The 18,890-nt window shown below is 39.1% G+C and overlaps 2 protein-coding genes across 9 annotated transcripts in view; one reads left to right on the top strand and one right to left on the bottom strand.

Moving 5' to 3' along the window:
• The window catches only part of LOC125073750 (putative mediator of RNA polymerase II transcription subunit 26), a 38,808-nt gene extending 28,018 nt beyond the window's left edge, over positions 1 to 10,790 (top strand). For 4 of the 8 annotated variants that reach the window (XM_047684769.1, XM_047684770.1, XM_047684772.1 and 1 more), the window contains 19 exons: positions 278 to 377; positions 465 to 565; positions 649 to 2,738; positions 3,121 to 3,332; positions 3,608 to 3,736; positions 3,817 to 4,072; positions 4,261 to 5,149; positions 5,232 to 5,341; positions 5,928 to 6,002; positions 6,565 to 6,759; positions 7,044 to 7,232; positions 7,764 to 7,879; positions 8,264 to 8,350; positions 8,597 to 8,749; positions 8,833 to 8,893; positions 9,203 to 9,295; positions 9,418 to 9,689; positions 9,952 to 10,312; positions 10,656 to 10,760. In XM_047684769.1, coding sequence (XP_047540725.1) covers positions 278 to 377; positions 465 to 565; positions 649 to 2,738; positions 3,121 to 3,332; positions 3,608 to 3,736; positions 3,817 to 4,072; positions 4,261 to 5,149; positions 5,232 to 5,341; positions 5,928 to 6,002; positions 6,565 to 6,759; positions 7,044 to 7,232; positions 7,764 to 7,879; positions 8,264 to 8,350; positions 8,597 to 8,749; positions 8,833 to 8,893; positions 9,203 to 9,295; positions 9,418 to 9,689; positions 9,952 to 10,312; positions 10,656 to 10,702 — 5,536 coding nt within the window. In that variant the 3' untranslated portion in view covers positions 10,703 to 10,760. Of the gene's footprint in view, positions 1 to 277; positions 378 to 464; positions 566 to 648; positions 2,739 to 3,120; positions 3,333 to 3,607; positions 3,737 to 3,816; positions 4,073 to 4,260; positions 5,150 to 5,231; positions 5,342 to 5,927; positions 6,003 to 6,564; positions 6,760 to 7,043; positions 7,233 to 7,763; positions 7,880 to 8,263; positions 8,351 to 8,596; positions 8,750 to 8,832; positions 8,894 to 9,202; positions 9,296 to 9,417; positions 9,690 to 9,951; positions 10,313 to 10,655 lie in introns of all 8 variants that reach the window. The other 4 variants (XM_047684775.1, XM_047684774.1, XM_047684768.1 and 1 more) reach the window with 3 other exon arrangements.
• LOC125073752 (trypsin CFT-1-like) lies at positions 10,208 to 18,029 on the bottom strand. The gene is made up of 9 exons (XM_047684776.1): positions 17,953 to 18,029; positions 16,559 to 16,680; positions 15,704 to 15,789; positions 14,851 to 14,915; positions 14,179 to 14,378; positions 13,862 to 14,018; positions 13,548 to 13,699; positions 12,428 to 12,511; positions 10,208 to 10,324 (listed from the first exon to the last, which is right to left on the bottom strand). Exons 1-9 carry the CDS (start codon positions 18,002 to 18,004, stop codon positions 10,316 to 10,318), a joined length of 927 nt encoding a protein of 308 aa, XP_047540732.1. The 5' UTR covers positions 18,005 to 18,029; the 3' UTR covers positions 10,208 to 10,315.
• Positions 18,030 to 18,890: the final 861 nt, after the last annotated feature.

Here is an 18,890-nt window from a genome sequence, read left to right on the forward strand (position 1 = left end):
TCAACGGTTTCTGATTGGGCTCAGTTGGAAACATATGGTTCTAAGTTTTGATGACAATTTACTTCTAGAGATTCGTTTCCACTCGACATCATGATTTACCCATTCCTTTATTCTTCAAGTTATTCGCATTGACTTTTTCCTTTAGAAGTAAAAATGTCGCGCGCTTTATATATATATTAAAAAAAAACAACACTATCTTTTGCAAATAAGGTCTGACAAGAAATGAAATGTTACATTAGTATGTAATTCATTTTAATTTGGTTGTATTTATTTTTAGCGAGAGGAGTGAGAAGAAAGCTCAGATGCTGTTCAACCAGGAGTTGATTAATGAACAGAACATGCAGCAGCAATTACTTTTGGAGCAACAGTTGAGACAGGTTTGGAGCATTTTGTTATATTTTTCATTAATATTTTTTTTTATTGAAAACAATGAATAAAAATGATAATGCATTAATCGGTTAAAGGTTAAAATGATCCAGAACCAACAACAATCAGGTCCAGTGGATCAAGTGAAGGCTGGTCTGCTAAATGGCGTTGGTCCACAGCCGACTCTGGCATCCGTACAGTAAGTGGTTAAACTATAATAATTTTTAGATATTATGTATAATCAAATGTATTTGCTATATGGATTTTAATTTATGTGTCTAGGCTAGATCAACAATCTCAACTGCTGCAGGCTCAACAACAGCTACTACAACATCAGTTTCAGCAGCATCTTAATAATGAAGAAAAAGCCATGAAATTGTTTCAGCATAATCTTATGCAGGCACGCATGTCACCTTCTCTCACGGGCGATCAGCAAATCTTGCAACAGCAGCAGCTTCTTCAGCAGCAGCAGTTCCTAGAACAAAATCTCAAACAACAGGTGATGATGGAACAGAATCTCCTTAATCAGCAGATGTTAGAACAAACGGTAACCAACCAAGTTTTGATGGAACAACAGGCTCAGCAAGCTCTTTTCGAACCGCAGCAAAATACACTTCAACCGAATTTATTAAATCAGCAGTTAGTAGCAAATGAAATTAATAATCAGAATCAAGCGCTGCAGCAGCAAATAATACAGCAGCAACAAAACATTATCGCTCATCAGGCAGCGGCGATTCAACAAAAACAGTTGGAGGAGCAATTTACGGCCCAGGAAAATATAATTACTGGACCTCAAACGAATCTCGTTTCGAATCAAGCATTAGACCCATCCTTACAAAACTTGCAAAATATTTTAGCTCAGATTATACACAGGCCGGACACATTGCAGTCAAGAAAAGACTCCGAGTCAGAACAAATGCAACAGCAACAACTTTTGCAGCAGCAGCAGCAGGCACAACAGCAACATCAGCAGCAACAGCAGCAACAACAACAGCAGCAACAGCAACAACAACAGCAGCAACAGCAACAACAACAGCAGCAGCAGCAACAGCAGCAACAACAGCAACAACAACATCCGCAGCAAATACAACAACAAATTATAAATCAGCAAGCTGAAAATGAACTTCAAAAAAATGCTCTGCAAGAGCAGGAATCCATGCAACAGAAGCAGAATATAATGAATGTACAAATGCAACAATCAGCTGGTCAAAGTATGAATTTTCAGCAAAATCAACAGTTTATGCATCCAAACTTGTTGACGGCTGTTGATCCTACTATTCTCGCGCAACAGCAGCAAGTAGCACAAGCTCAACATCAAGTAGCTCAAGCTCAACAACAATTAAATATGCAAAAGCAAATGTTAGCACAGCAGCAACTTGTACTTCAGCAACAATTAATAACTCACCAACAGATGCAAATGCCAGGACAAACGCTTTCGCCACAGCATATACGAAACTTGCAACAACAACAATATTTAGCTCAACAGGAGTTACAATTGCAAACCCAACAGAATATAATAGATCAGCAAAATTTAGCATTGTTGGCCCAAAAACAGCAACTAATGGGACAGCAGCAGCAGAAAGTGGAGGAGATATTAAGAGCACAACGGCCAATATACACACGCCAAGGATCAGAGCAAAGCCAAATAAGCACAACGGAGGTTCACGATCACCAGCAACCTGTAGTTTCCGAACAATATCATCAGCAAAAACCACTTCTCCAACCTCAGATGTCGATGGACCAAATGCAGTATCAGAATCAACAATATGTAGAAAAACAGTTACAAAAGCAACCGTCCGAAGAGCAACCTTACCATCCTCAAGTGCAACCAATGCAGGGCCAATCGCTTCCTCATAATATGATGATGCAAAATTTCAGCTTAATGCAGCAGAACGAAAGGCAGATATCTAGTCATGAAGGCACACCTGTGCAAAATTTTACTGCCAATCCTCTGCAAATGTACCAACAGAGTCAGCCTGTGCAAACTATGCCTAACATTGCATATAGTTCCGTGGAAACAACCATACCGTCTACAGTTCCTACAACAATACCTCAAAATCCTCCTGTGACACAATATCAGCAGGTGGATACCGTGCCGACGTCGAATGCTTCGTCGGTTCCATCGTCAATTCCAGCCTCTATGCCTACCCAGGTGCCTCAAGAAGTCAAACCTCAAAATCAAGTTCACGATACAGTGCCTCAGCAACTAAGCATTCAAGCCGAAGAAGCTTTTATGCCAAATGGTTGTCATAAAGAACAGTTCCACACGCCGATGACAGAGTTCCCTTCGGGTGCGACACATGCTGAGGCAATACGGCAGCCGGAACTAAGCTCCGTTGAAGAAAAACAAGTGGAAACCCAACAACAGGATGGTGAGTGTTTATTACAAATATCTGTGTAGCTTCCGTACTTCGAAATTTCACGAAATGTAAACAATAGCGGTTTTTTAAATAATATTTTAATTAATACAAAATAATTATTTAATGGTCGTACAATTCAGTGCAGTTCTCACTTACACATATAGACACTTTTTGCTATATTGAATGATAGACAATCGTATTTTGGCAATTTGAAATTAAAAAAATCTTAAAACTTCTGGTTTGGTCCTCCTGAACGTAAGAATTTTTTTTATTTAGTATTTTAATATATCCTGAGGTAGGAAAAAGTAAGAAAAAATATAAAGAGTATTGTATAGTTACATAGTTGTAATATAATATTCCGATTCCTTTTAACTATTCCTATTTAATACTTTAGGCACAGCGGTACCGTCTCCCATAACGAGCGAAAAGAAAAGTCGTGGTTCCAAGAAGCGTTCTCGAGAGAAAGAAAAGTTTCCTCGTCTCACGTTACTGACGATAAGCGACGATAACACGGTGGTCGAATGCCTGCTCGAGTCGAAGTCGAAGACCGTAACTTTCAAGTTCCACGTGCCGGATGTCAACCCTGAAGAACTCGCCAATAATCTTGTAAGTGCGATGTTTCACACGTGACATTAATATCTGGATGTTAATGTCAAGTGACTTTTTTTTAAAGCGATTCTAATGCCTCCGCCTTCCTCTTTCGGAAAATGAATAGTACTGGTAATGCGAATAGTTTACATATTATACAACATATTTTAAGAATTAACGACGTCCGAGGGGTTTTAAAAGTATGCATTCCGAATTAAATACACGCCTCGAAGTAGCGACACGGTGGGCCGGAGCGGCATTGTCCAAGCTCGAGACTAATGAAGGCGGCGCAGGTGGCGAACAACCTGCTGCCCGAGTGGCAGAGCGGCGCCTTCACCGAGCTCATCGGCGACATCGTGCGCGAGCTGCGCGACCCCGCGATGGCGCGCGCGCCCGGCCGCCTGCGCCTCAACATCGACAAGGTGCGTGCCGCCCGCCCAGGGCCTCTCCCTCTCGGGACTTCTTATCGTTGAAGAGACTATTTGGACTCGTCTGCTTTCAGACGGATTACGACTCCGAGACGACCGAGCGCGACGAAAATCTAACTGATTCCAATCAGGACAACTCCGAGTGCACCACACCCACCGCTTCGCAGGACAGCATCGCGCTGGCCGAGCTGGCGGACGAGGCCGAGCCGCCCACGCCGGTCGCCAGCCTGCCCCCCGCCCCGCCTCTAGTCGGGCCCCCCGTGGGGCCTGCCGCCTGCCTGCCGACCGTCGACGCGCTGGCGCGGAAGATCAGCACCGCCTCGTCTATAGGTAATATTCGAGAATGGTTAGGTTAGATGCGTTTTAGTAGGTTCAACGCGCAGGCGTTTACAATGATCTGATAAAATATTGTGTTTTTGTATTAACACATTTTTGTTGTTTAATTCCAACAACTTCGACTTTAGTTTAAAATATATAATATATTTCTATGTATAAAATATTTCTGTTTTATTCGCTAGGTTCTAATCAGTCGGATGGAGGATCGGTAGCGGATCGGTCCGGTAGTATGGAATCGAACGGCGAGAAGAAATCCCAAAAACCCACTCGAAAGATTTCGAGATTTCTAGTCAGTCCCGTCGTGGACCGCGGCGAGGATGTCCCGGAGGAAAAAGTCGACCGGACGTCCGCCGAGTCGGATAAACCGGTAGAGGCTCCAAAAGTAGCCGAAGTCACCAAAGAACCGCCCCGCGAGCCACAAGTGAACGGTCTCCCGGAACCGGAGCCGGCACCGGCGCCTGTTTCGCAGCCGGTGCCCGTTCCACAACCGGAAGCCGTACCAGCCACGCAGCCGGAACCGCCAGCACCAGTGGCGACGCAAATGACTCAAGCCATTCCTTCAGATAAATTCGTTCCTACGCATCAGTATCCCCTGCCGACGCAACTGTCGCACGCGCCGCAGACCGTCACCGACCACCGGGCGGTGGACATGAAGCAGATGCTGAGCGAGTCGGCGGGCGGGTCCATCGTACAGACTTCAGTGCAACCGAACGTCACGTCTACCCATCTCCAGTCGACAATACCGCAAAATTTCCCTTTTCCGAGCACGATTAATTCTACCTTATTTAATGGTACATTACAACCAAATCTTACAAACTTAACGACTCCATTACAAATAGCAACTGATACGCCGCTGCTCGGGCTGAGCCAAGTCGGAACGCCTATGGGTGTGGGTGGAGAGTTGGGACTGAATATAGGTCTGGGACAAGTGGCGCCGGGGCTCGCCGATCCGATGGGGCTCAGCAGGCTGCAACTGACGCAATCCTCATTGACCCCCACCCCGGGGGTTTCCGACTCGTTAGCGAATGCAGAGAATATTCAGAGGATGTTGCTTAAGCAGAATATAATAAAGTAAGCTTTATGAATAATGATTAATAAAATATCACTTGTTTTGTGATTAAATCATGATTATTATTTCATTTTATTATTTCAGCCAACAGCAGAATCTCTCAGGACCAAATCTACTGGGTCTTCTCAACCAGCCGCAGTTCCCCCAACCGGAGCTCTCGCTGCATAACAACCTGCTGACTAACGCGCAACCTGGTATGTATCTAATGCTGTTCTCGTGCTCTGAAGTTACTGCAAATAATACTTTATTAGATTATTTTGTCGGTTACAGATTTGTTTTTTAAGCCAATGTGCCTGATCGCTGAATATTTTACTTAAAAACTAATAATTCCTTTTTTATGATATATATTCTGAGGCCTGCTGCCATATGTAGATTTTAGTCAGATACAATGGTCCTTTTATCACCAGGTAAAAGTGTTCAGTAATAAAATGCTAGTTAGGAATCAAATTTGCAGAGACTTCGAACTTACCGGCTTTGTAGCTCGTGCATGGCATTGTGCTATGCCATTTTGTATCTAACCAACTTGCTCGTAGAACCCTTTTTATGTGATATTTAATATAAAATTAACAACAACCATTCTCGAACAGTACTTTTGCTTACGAATGTGAAAAAAGAAGAGATCGACTTCACCACCGAATATATTCTATTTAAAACGTAATTTGACTGTGTTCGGCAACGAAAACTACTGGATAGATTTGCTCGACTAACGTGCCCTTTTAATGTATTTGTATGAGCATTTTTCCGACTGCCCGTCCCCGCTGTGACTAACGCTGTGTGCAGGCCCCATGTGTCGCCTGCCCTACGCCCCGCCGCGCTACTACCAGCCCATGCTGGCCACCGCTAACGAACTCATAGGTAACTATCACGCTCGTTCCTGACTTATCACGACGAAGTCGAGTCTATTTCGGTAATGTGACAGGTGTGAAACTCTAATGTATAATATTGATAGTGGTGACGTGCACGCTTATACACTCTGTGACATTATTTTAATCTTGTTCTCTGTAGGCCGACGGATGCGCTAAGACGCAAAAATGTAACGCTTATATGACAAAGAATTTTCTTGTATTGTACATTAATTGTAATGTGTAAATTTGACTAACATATGTTCCATGTGTCCTTATCAAATATAACCTTGCATGCTAGCGAGCTTTTTACGATTCACCGGTCGAAAATTTAAAATCAGTAACAAATCAGTTTCTGAGCCAATTAAAATGAATCGTCATGTAGATTTTGTCCGTTTTTCATTTCATAAAATATATTTAATGATGATCTGAAACGCTGATCAAAGTCTTTAAATCTAATTTTGATCTTGTATTGAGGCCTTAAATTTAAGAGAAGGTTTTTAATAAGAGGACATCTCAAAAATATATTTCGTGTCCGTAATTCATCGTGTATTTACCAATAATTTGTCATTCAGCCCAGCAGCAAGCCTTGCAAAATTCGGGTCAGCTTAACCAGCCGATGTCGCAGTTGGGCTTGGGCTTGGGTCTGGGCGCTCCGCTGCAGCCCGCCCTGGCGCAGAACCTCGGTCTCCAACAGAACATAGGCCTCGCCACGCAGAACCTCGCACTCAATCAGAACATAATGGGACAGAATCTTGGACAGAATTTAGGTGACAGAAATATTTATATATATTTGTCTAACATATACTTCATCATACTTAATGATTACAAGATAAAAATCGTGTCGATATTTTGGATGTCATACTCTTAAGATTATTTTAATAAATCAATGCTACATTATTAAATGTATGTATCCTAAATAATATGTTTATTTTAATGATTTGAAACATTCGTTTTCGCTAGTTTTATAGCCCTAGTTATCATTTTAAATACGAGATAGATACATCTCATCTTCAGTCGAGTCAGCTAGATGATCATGCTTCTTTTAACGTAGGTCTAGCCGGTCAAAATCTAGGTTTAAGCGGTCAGAATCTCATGGGCGGTCAGAACCTCGGACTCGGTGGTCAGGGGCTGGGGCTGAGCGGCCAGAACCTGTCGCTGATGGGACAGAACCTCGGACATCTCGTGGCCCAGCGAGCCGTGCACAGCGCACTCGCGCGCAGAGCCGCCGACATCGACATCGGTGAGTCGGCCATCCGTGGCCCCGGGAGACACATATGGCTGCTTCATTCATCACTTAGCATGTACATCTGCTACATTTTCTTCGTCAATAAATAGAGTTTTACAGAGGTTTCGCTAAATGTATTCATATCACTTAAAATAATTCTTGTCTTTCAAAATTATTTACAAATTCTTAGTCAAATAACCCAATTTTTTTAGAGTGTTTATCTAAATATTCGAGTTTTGGATGTAAAAGTACTGATAATCGCGTATTTGCTTTACACTTACAACAATCCAGCCACTTCAGTCGTTATTAAGTTACAGGTGTAAAATTCATATAAGAAATATAGTGGTTCAAATAATTCAGAGAGATACATTCATTGGCATATCAGCAACCGGATGATAAAACTTATTATTATTATTTGAATGCTGAGTATTCGTATTCGCTGTCAAATCTTCTAAAACCGTTCATTCCCTCTTTTCAAACAAATTGGCATTTAAATGTAGGCCTAACATCAATTATGACCTTGTATAAACACAACTTCGTCCCCAGGGATGGCGAACGTGAACTCGACGGGCTCGTCGCAGCCGAGCACGCCCAACAAGAGTCAGTCCTACAGCGAGTACATGCTCACGCTGCAGAACAAACTCGCCTCCATCTCTAACAGCGTGAGTTTCTTAGTTACCGTGGTACCACCGCCCGTTTTCCATAAAACCAATTTCTAGAGGAAATAAACTGAATTTATTTCCAACATTAATTAGTTCCAAGTAATTTACGATAATTTTTTGTCTTCACCTAGTAATAGACCTTCCTAAGTAGAATTCCAACATTTATACACAGCTAAATATTTTTTGGATTTTCAAAATGTAAATATGACTTGTAAAACGTATAATAACTCTGTTGATGCTACACAACTACAAAAGACGTTGAAGGTGTAGTTGCGGTCCCGTACCTTGTGTCAGTATAGTATGCAGGCCAATCTCAAGAGAGACAACTGCTTAACTTAGAATTTTTGAAAAAACCTTTATACAGTGATATTTTTTTGTTTATAGGGTCCCGTTTCTCCACAATCTCCTCTTGAATATAGTCCTGCGTTATCCCCAACACACAAACAAATGCATTCAATTCCAGGACATAAGGTAAATAAAATTATCAAATTGATTAATTGTTGTTATTAATTTTATATTATCATTAAGATTGATTACGAATAGTTTATTTATGAAAACTTATAGTTAATAGTACTTCACTTAAATTTATTGATATTTTATGATTACGTCAAATCACGACCTTCAATCGATGAGACGGGAGAACATTTTATGAAATAAGTGTATTCGGAAAGATGTGTCCATAGGAGCACTGCAGAAATGTGTATTACTGATTTCCAGCGAGATGCAGCCGACGGAGGCGCAGAGGGCGGCGCGGAGGGCGGCGAGGGCGCGGAGGGCGGCGAGGCGGCCGGCTCGCACGCCGAGCGGCTGGCGCACCTCGATCACGAGCTCAGCAAGATCAGTCTGCACTACAAGCACGCGCAGCCCAAGGTCAGCCGACTCGCCGACGCGCGACTGCCCTAGCCAGTGTCAGTGTCAGTGTAGACGATAAGCCAACGTGTACCGTGTTGCAGGACGCGTACAGCGAGCACGGCGCGGACATCAACGACGCCGCCGTTGAAAATTACCACGAGGGTTCGTTTTATTTGATTTATAAAAATAAAATTGAATAAGAACGTACAACGCTAGAAGTAACGAATAAAATATTCCCATTTTATTTTCGAGTACGCTGTAAGAGATTTTTTAGTTTTCTCTGATTCCATCAAATTAATTAATTTTTTAATTGGTAATTTTGTTTAAAATATGCCGAATGGGGCCTCGAGCTCACGATATCTGTAGCGGGACAGCAAATGAACATGCGTAGTCATCGCGTAGTATCTGGCAGGCGAATACGGATTCCACCTAAGTTCCGTTCAGATCAGACGTAAGCGTGCGTGTCCACAGAGCGCGTGCCGGGCGCGCGCTTCCAGCTGTCGCGCGCCGCCGCGCTGCGCGGGTACGCGCTGTGCCGCCTGCTGCCCGCCGACGCCGCGCACGGTACGCACGGCGTGGTCCAACCGCTGCCGACGCTTTTTTATATTAAAGCCTACCTTTTACCGGTCCGATCCGGCCTCCACGGTTATACCTGATCGGTTGATCGAAGTCTTTTTCATACCTAGGCAAAGACAAACTGGACCTATCTCAGAGTCAATTCGTCGGAGAAGGGGGGCTGGACGAGTTGTCGTGCGACAACACGTCGTTGTGCGAGGACGCGGGCGAGGCTTCGGCGGACGCGGACGCGGACGCGGGAGCGGACACGGACGCGGACGCGGATGCCGACGTCGACTGCGACACGTACGTGCTGACGGACCGCACGCGCGCGCGCCGCTACGTGTTGGATGACGCGCTGGCGGAGCGCCGACACGTCATCCTGGACCCCGCGCCGCCCCTGGTACTTACAATTATATAGTGTTGAGCTTATCTTGAGTGTGTCTATTTTGAGGGAGAAATAGAAAAAGCAAAAAACTACAAGTAATATTACATTTAATTTTTATAATATTCATTATACATTATATACAATTAAGCAAAATGAGCATTTAAAACGCATTTTTATTTATTTGAGAATTTGGTCGTTGTAGTTTCAATTAGTCACATCGATGGAGCTTCGACGATTGTATGGCGATTGTTTGTAAATTATTATATTATTTTTAAAGAGCGATTCGAGGCCGAGCCCCGGCGAGGCAGTCGAGACGGCCGAAGCAGGCGAGTTCGAACGCAGCTACCTGGTCCTGGACACGCTGCGGGATATGACCTGCACGGTCATCGACCGCACGCTGGCGCTAGAGGACGATGCCTGCTTCGCGCGCTTTACGGAGAGGAGGCATCGCGACGAGGCGCCGGCCAGCGTTGGACTCTCCGTGAGCGAAGAGTTCGCGCGCTGGCGAAGTGCCGCCCCTCCCGAGCCCCCTCCCGCACTTCCCGGGGCCCCCACTGCGCGTCGCCGGCTGCTTCGCGACCTGCCTTCCGCCGACCTGATGGCCGACCTCTACGTCGACGACGCGCTCACCGACAGAGGTACTAGCGGATCTGTCATGTTTAAAAGTTTATTAATAAATGCGATAGAAAATTTGGTGCTGCTTTTATGGCACGTTCGATTATATGGGAGGGTAAGCGAACATATGCCGCCACTGACGTCACTACTATCCTTTGACGAATGTTCCGTGTAAGATACTGCTACTTTGCCAAGGCCAACGATTATATATGAGCAGTTACGTCCCTTATATACGTTAATTTTGTTTTACTTAACGTAATAAATTAATTATCTTCAACATCTTAAATCGGTTACTAATTTTTGAATCAACCGAACAATATATAAGAGTGAAGTCGGTATTGTACGTAGCGGTGTGTGTGTCCACAGCGCAGTGCCGGCAGCTGGTGCTGATGTCGGTGCGTCCGCGCTCATGACGTGTGTAGCGAATCACCTTGTACCTTATATTTATTGTACGTGTAACATACTATATCTATTAATTAAATATTCATATGTGATATCTATCCCGTTGTTTTATTTATCTACCGTTTTTTTCCAGTTGCCTTAGAAAGTGACGCGGATTGAGGAAAATATGTAAACTACCTAATGTTATATAAATGTCTTATTTATGACTTCTTACATAAATTTTATTACCGTAAATGTATTCATTTTTTAATAACGTAAACATAATCATTGTCATGCGTCATAAATAAAGTTACATTCTATGGAACTCAGTGACGTGATCGAATGTATTCGCTGCAAAAGAATAAATCGTAAATAATCGTTTTATACACAGGTGAACCATTTTGAGAAACTCTTTTAAATCTACTGAAATATTCATAAAATATATTAATTAAAAATTCTAAATACTTATATATGTATATATATTTATAAAATATGAGCCGAGATGGCCCAGTGGCTAGAACGCGTGCATCTTAACCGATGATTTCGGGTTCCAACCCAGGCAGGCACCACTGTAATTTCATGTGCTTAATTTGTGTTTATAATTCATCTCGTGCTCGGCGGTGAAGGAAAACATCGTGAGGAAACCTGCATGTGTCTAATTTCAACGAAATTCTGCCACATGTGTATTCCGCCAACCCGCATTGGAGCAGCGTGGTGGAATATGCTCCAAATCTTCTCCTCAAAGGGAGAGGAGGCCTTTATCCCAGCAGTGGGACATTTACGGGCTGCTTATGCAAAAATAATAAAAATTTAGAAAATGAGCTTTTAATAATAAAAATAGTCTCTGTCATCTGTTAATGACGAACAGGCGTACTTTATGGTATCTTTTAAATTAGTTATAATTATTTGATAAATGAAGTATTGCTAGACATTAAACTCAATATGCTTGAAGCCTACGAATTAATAAAAATATACGCCGCATATCTCACTATGCGATGCGATGATTGTTTAAATCTAAATAAAAATGTTCTTTATTCAAGTAGGCTCATAAGAGTACTTTTGAGTCGTCATCTTTAGTGTTGAATGTAGTAAAATGTAAAGCTACAAACATTACGGAAAATCGATTCTTTCGAGAAGATTCTTTCGACAAGAAAACTCAGTAGTTACTGTTTTCCACCATTTTTATTTACAGTTACGTCAATAAGTACAATAATATTTATATAAATCCTCCTACGAAGTCTTTATTGATTTCTTTGATTTGACTAATTAGTAATAACCTAATTAGTCCACGATTTTTATCATTGATATAATCTTGTATCGAGTAATATGACTCATTTATTAAAGTTTTTTGACATGAGCTTAATTTTTTTAATATGCCAAGTTAAAAACGAATACCGCGCCCCTGGAAGGATGTATTGTAAATTGAAAAATCGGAAACTAGGTGTTATCAGGTGTTTCTATATTATTAAAATACTTATCTATACAATGATTGACACCGTTTTGATTCAAAAATGTATATTATTGTGAATATACAAAATATTGTTCTAAACATATAGCGTAGCAATTGTAAGTATACCCATTTTATTAAAAACATCTCGATCCTGATAAATGATTAATGATCATAATGCTTGCTACCTTTTCTATTATTTCGTACCTCTTAATATAAAAAAAAATGTTTTATATATATGTAATATGGATGACATTCGAAACACTGTGTCCGAGGATTAAAGTGCTAGGCGAAGTGAAAAATGACTCACTGCAATAAAGCTAAAAGCTAGTAGTAGTAGACTAAATTGAAGAGGGGTGGCGCTGTTGGACCGCGGGTAGGCCACGCCGAACACCTGCGAGAAACATTTTTATATTACCAATTTCAAATAATCAAGAAGTATTAAAATTATATGTCTAAAACTATGTCTAAAATTATCTTATAACCTAGGTAAATTTTATAACTATATTTGACAGTAAGCTAGAAGGATATCTATGGGTAGTCTTATGTCTTATAATATATACTTATTTAGTGAAATGATATTTTAATAATCAGATATAACTTTTAACTATTAAATTAATAAAGGACGATTATGAAATAAATGTGAAAATAGATAATATTTAAGAAAATGAACTTATAATTAATGTGAGTGACGATAGCAGTGAGAGTGAAAGCGGCAGTATGGACGACTCCGATTAAATATAGCCACTAGTGTTTTTGGTTTCTTTTTTTGTATCAATTTATTTCTTGTATGTAATGTGTTTATAAAATTATTTTATATTTTTTTTATTAAACCTTTTTAATCAATACTACTTGCAACAAAAACTTCAATTAAATTACTTGCAAAAAAACAAAGATTTGAATATATTATATCGATAATAAATTTACATTTCACATCACTTTTTTAATGTGTCAAAACGGCCATCGTATCTTGCCGCTAGTATAAGTAATCACAGATAATTAGTACAATATGCGTTAAGTGGATGATTCCCCCAGATATTTGTTTGTCATCATTTATATTTAAACAAACAACCAAACGAAATTATGATCGTTTTAGCGGAGGTGACAATTGCTTTAGGAAAGAAAATAAGAGAAATAAAATAATTAGTCATTCAAATTGTATCAAATTATCAGTAGTAAAGTTTTAGCATTTTACAATATACTTCGATTTTGTTGAGATAACATTAGTCACGGGAACTATAATAACGAAAGTTATTATCAAAGTAAGTTTGACAAGCATTGTGCGAGATAAAATAATCTGTAACGTAAGTGTATCAAAATGAAGGAATATCTCGTTACAAAGATTGCTACAGCATTATTTTTATCTGAAGCCATTTAATAATCAAAAATGTATTTGGTTCGGTATGCTTATCGTATGTCTCGTGACGCACGGTGGAGTTGATCCAATTGAAGTATGCCGCCACGCGCGTGTTGACTCCAGGGAACGTCGGGTCCGCACAGCCCCATCCCCACGACGTCAGCCCCACCACAACGCCCTTCGCCACCACCGGCCCGCCGCTGTCGCCTTGGCACGCGTCCTTACCTGTCTCAATACACGTGACACGTGTAATACATGTCGGCGATAAATTCAAATGAGACCGAAACACTTAAATAAGTAAATAATATATTATTTTTCAGAGGATATCATTAGGTCTACAGATGTTTTATAAGTATAGTAAGTGAAACTGCTCGGAATTATGCTCACCGCCCACGTCGATCAAGCCCGAACAGAGCATGTTGTCGGTGACGGGGTAGGGAATCCCCGAGACCTCCAACAAATTGTAGCGCGCCGCGCACGTTTCGCGCGACACAGTGTACACTTGCACCTCGTTCAGCACCGTCGACCCTTGTGCCACCGACGCCTGCGCAGATTGTATATATTCAAATACATTTCAGGCTCCTTAAATTTTTGATCTTACGGTAAAATTTATTTTTCAATGGTCGTATTTTGAAGCTATATTAAAAGGTTTAAGGTTCGTCGTATTCTCGAGATCCATGGTTATGAGTCTCAGAGGTACTCACATTGGTCCGTCCCCAGCCCAGGATAACAACGGGCGTTCCGTCCGGCACCACAACTTTTGCGGTCGGCAACGTAGCGAGCCCCACAGATGCCGACAGCGGCACGGACGACGATAAAGTCATCACCGCCACGTCGTTGTCACGCAACGGCGTGTTGTATGATTGGTGCACCACGATCAGCGACACCTTGCGCAGCAGCCCGCCTGCACGGAGATTCTTGCATTTATATATTGTAAAGCTTTGGTTTAATTCGTTACGAGTCGTCGCTATTCGTAGAAAGCCAGAACTCTCAACAGAGAAAATAATAATACAATGAAACTTGGTTGAAATTGCAATATTATTTTATACTAAGATTAAATTCATAGACAATACACTTCGCAGGCCTATACGTATAATAAGTACCGGTTTATATATACAATTGTTAACTATTTTCGAATGTTGACGATTGAATTAATGGATATAGTTATAAAACATATCACATAGATATATAATATATATACCTACATATATAGATATATAATATATTTAGATGTACATATTTAATTTGCAGTACATAGATATTTTAAGATATGTGTAAAAATAAATTTTAATATATGTGGGAGTCTTAAATTGTATCCACGAGTGTTTATTCTTACATAAAACAAGGGCAGCTAAAATGAGTGAGTACGAACTCACCTCTATTTGTATATGAAGATCCTACTCTGACGCTGTAGTAGACCGGACTTACTTGTTGGCCATTCCTACGAAAAAATATTAATCATAAAACCTGTGCTAAAATAAAAAAAATAAAAACAGTTTTAAAAGTTCGCCAACATGAAATTTAAAATAAAAATAATATTTTCCTAATATTATTTTATTCACTTAGTCGTGAAGTTATTAATGATTATCAATGATAAATTTAAAGTACATTGGTTCAGATATAAAATAAATTATTAAATTCATAATATTCTTGGTACTACTGAGATATTTCCGTTTTAAAACTCGGGCTCGTATAATGAGTAAGTTCGTTATTAGCATCGATATTCTTGTATTATTTTCATATATCGTTTATTTATCACATTGGCACTTTTTAATTTAGTTATATGGGTGTAGGGTAATTAAAAAGAATATAAATATGATGGGAAAACATTTATGGAACAAAAGGTTGACTTAATGCCTGAAGTCATTCTCTGTCAGTCAATCTTTAGGTCAAACAGAAAACCTTGAAGGCGGTAATTAATAATTGACAATACATAAAAATATACATACTTATATATAAAACAATGGAAAAGACTTTATACATACATACACATATAGTATCTACAAAATAAATATCCTAATCAATAAAATAAATTGTTCTAGTGGTGTATGTAAATGAGATTCGTGATCGTGATGATCGCTTCATTCACCTTGTTTCGAGTTTGCATGGCAGTGAATTCTGCCACGTGTATAAATAAATCTCAAAGGAGCAGCGTACACTATAATAAGTTTAAGCATCAATATTTTACCAAAAGGGATCATTACAAGGCTGTTGTGTATTGTATCTTACTGAGCAACGAAGCAATGCGCGGCGGAGAGCACGTGCCACTGAGTTATTAGCGAACCCCCGCACGATAGCTGAGATGAGTACAGGATCTGCAAATTACAATAGAGGTTCAAACATATAAGTCCAAGAATTTAAACATTAGTAATGGCCCTTTATTTAATAATTACTGCGTCGTTGGTCTTTGTAGTTAACATATCCGGTTTCAACTACGAGGTCTCAGGTATTTCAGGTTATTCAAGCGTTTTTTTTTGTCTAGATATTCTCGGTTGTATTTGATGATGTTCTGATTGATTTATAAGGCGGCCATTCTCAATTTGCACATTGCAGTGTGGGCGCAAAAACAAATGCACGCTCATATTTACGAAAAGTTTTACCAGATTATATGAACTTAACAAAGATCTGAATCTAATACTTGTAGTTGAATAATGCAGTAAATTTATATTAAAATTTAAACAAACAATAATTCCTTTATTAGATCCAGATAATTTCGATAAAATATTTTCCAATACATTTTTAAACAATTCATATAACCCACTAGGGGGCCTGTATATGCGTACAACAATGACACGCTCAAGCTCTGTACAGGCTATTACTATTGTTCATCATCATCATGATCAGCCTGTGTCATTCCACTGCTGGACGTAGGTCTCCTCCAATTACTAAATCATTCAGATGAAACTCGATAGAGTTTACCTTTAAACTATGCCAGATTCTGATTACTATTGTTAGCTCAATAGAAAGGCTCACAATATCTTTACGTTCTTTAAATTAAAAATTTTTACTCATAAGTATTAAAGTCACCGCGTATAGCTTTTTATACTATACTATACCCAAATAGTCATGTTTGTTATGCTATACCTGTACAACGAACGGATACTTTTCCACGGTTGTAGGATTTCCACCAATGATACGCGTGCTGTTGTCGTCTGCGGTACCGGCAACGCTCAAGTCGAAAGATGTGTTGATAGTTTGTGCGTAAGCTATTTTAAAAATAAATTGTGGAATCAGTAACTCATTAAGTACCAATGAATAATTGATGACACACTATTAGTTATTATTATGTCGGTATATAAACACAAGGTAATTCTCTTGTATGTTTAGCGTCTTCGGTGTAAAATAAACTGTAATTCTATGGTGTCTGGGTGAAATTAATATTTCATAAAGACGTAGCTTTTTATTTGACAAAACTCCAATATTATTTGCTAGTAAACTGAAAAGTCCAGTGTGTATGTAATACAAGAATTTTTAAATTCCATATTTTCATTAATAATTCCTTTTAGTACCTCATTTCTCAATTATTGGCCTTCCTAGAGGCCTCCATTAGATGCTGGCCCCTAGACAGACTCATGGATAATTCGACACTGATTTTTATCTTGCAATGATTCTCAAATAATAAGTCATTCACAGTTTTATCTGTATGAGTTTTAATAATGTATTAGCAAAATAGAAAATTCGTATTGAGTAATTTAAAAATTGAAGTTTTTGGTTTTAAATAGAACAAAATGATAAAAGATATAGTAACACAACTTCTATCATTTGAAAAAATACATTTCGGAAATACCGGACAATAAACCAAGTACTTGAAACTAATCTTTATTGTTATTCTACTTCGACTGAGTATTGCTTTTCTATAATTTATAAATAGAACTCTGTTGTCATTAATATAAGAACTAAATTCAAATAAACGCGATACTTTTATTTATCTAGGCAATCGAAATTACTAATAACTTATAAATATTCATAGATGACTGTTGTAATTAGGTTTGTTCAGCAATATGAGATGATCTAAACAGTTAAATTTAAAATAGAGGACTTCTTTCAGCTATTTAATAACGTTCGATTATGGGCGTTATTGATTTGTCATTTTATATATTGCATGCTTAAATTTAAAACATTGAAGGCACTTCGCTGTACTAAATCATCTAATCATTTTCAGATATAATCAATTATTTTAGTTACCTTCTTAGTTATAAACGTTATTAAATTTTCAGGATTTTGTTCTAGAAATGATCTAGAAGCTGAACAAAGCTTTTGCTAACTTGGACTATCATTTTGAAATCAATGATTACAAATAGTTTTATTTAGATTAAGATTAATTATAAGGCACTAAATTTCTGGTAAGCCTTACGCCTACCGTACGTCTGCTGATTCAATCACTTTTAAATATATTTTTTAATATATATGAAACTCCTGTATTTTTAAAAACATTAAATATTAGAACAACACAAAAAAATCAATCAAAGCGTACTCACAGCACACTATTAAATTTAAAATTAAAATGACACACCACATTTTTGCAAACATTAACAATGGACTGGCGATCGAGAAGTCTCTTATCGACCGATAGCGCTGATATTATCGGTTGATCCAATTTCTATCTTCATCAGATATAAAAGCTCTTGAGCATATGATTCATAATTAAACTTGTTTTTCAAATATATTTTCATAGATATTATATTATATTAGCATACTTTTATTTGATTAAACAAAGCCGAAATCATTTTTATTGATAGGATTTTTGCCAGTTATAGAGCCGGACTAAGTATAATTTATGTTCACAGAATATTGCACACTGACGTTATTTGCAATCGGGAATATATAATAGCATATTTCCAGCTCACTATCAATCTCTTCTATCATTTAACTTAGTGTGCGTTTGCGTACATATTCCGAGCTTATCAATTGAACTCACAATCTAACATCTTACATTGAACACTTGCATTGTGGCGATTAGGGAAAAAATAAGCATATCTTTAAGGCCTTATAAGGCCGTATATATACGGTTGGGTTAAGGTAGCATGGCGGCGTTTGGAGGCCCCTCAGGAGTAGAGGCCCAGGGCTGCCCTTTCTATCTTCCGTGATTCCATCACTGGCCAACTCATAACTCGGTATATTTGTCATGTTTTCTACCAACGAAATTTATAAAATGCAGTTGTCACCTATGTTTGAGGTACGTTTTGTTTTTATTTTATTAAAACTTGATATAATAAAGATAAAGAAATTCGGTTCTTCGGTTTGAAGGGCGAGTCAGATATTCTAATTATAGACAAGAGATACATAAGATCTTCATCATCTCCTGGTTGACAGCGCGTTAATAATGTAAGGGACATGACATACTTCTGGTAGTTTCAATGTATACACAGGTCAATACTTATCATCGGGTTGTCCTTAGTATAGAAGGCATATTATT

Source organism: Vanessa atalanta, chromosome 25 (assembly GCF_905147765.1).
Source record: "Vanessa atalanta chromosome 25, ilVanAtal1.2, whole genome shotgun sequence".
Classification (NCBI taxonomy): domain Eukaryota; kingdom Metazoa; phylum Arthropoda; class Insecta; order Lepidoptera; family Nymphalidae; genus Vanessa; species Vanessa atalanta.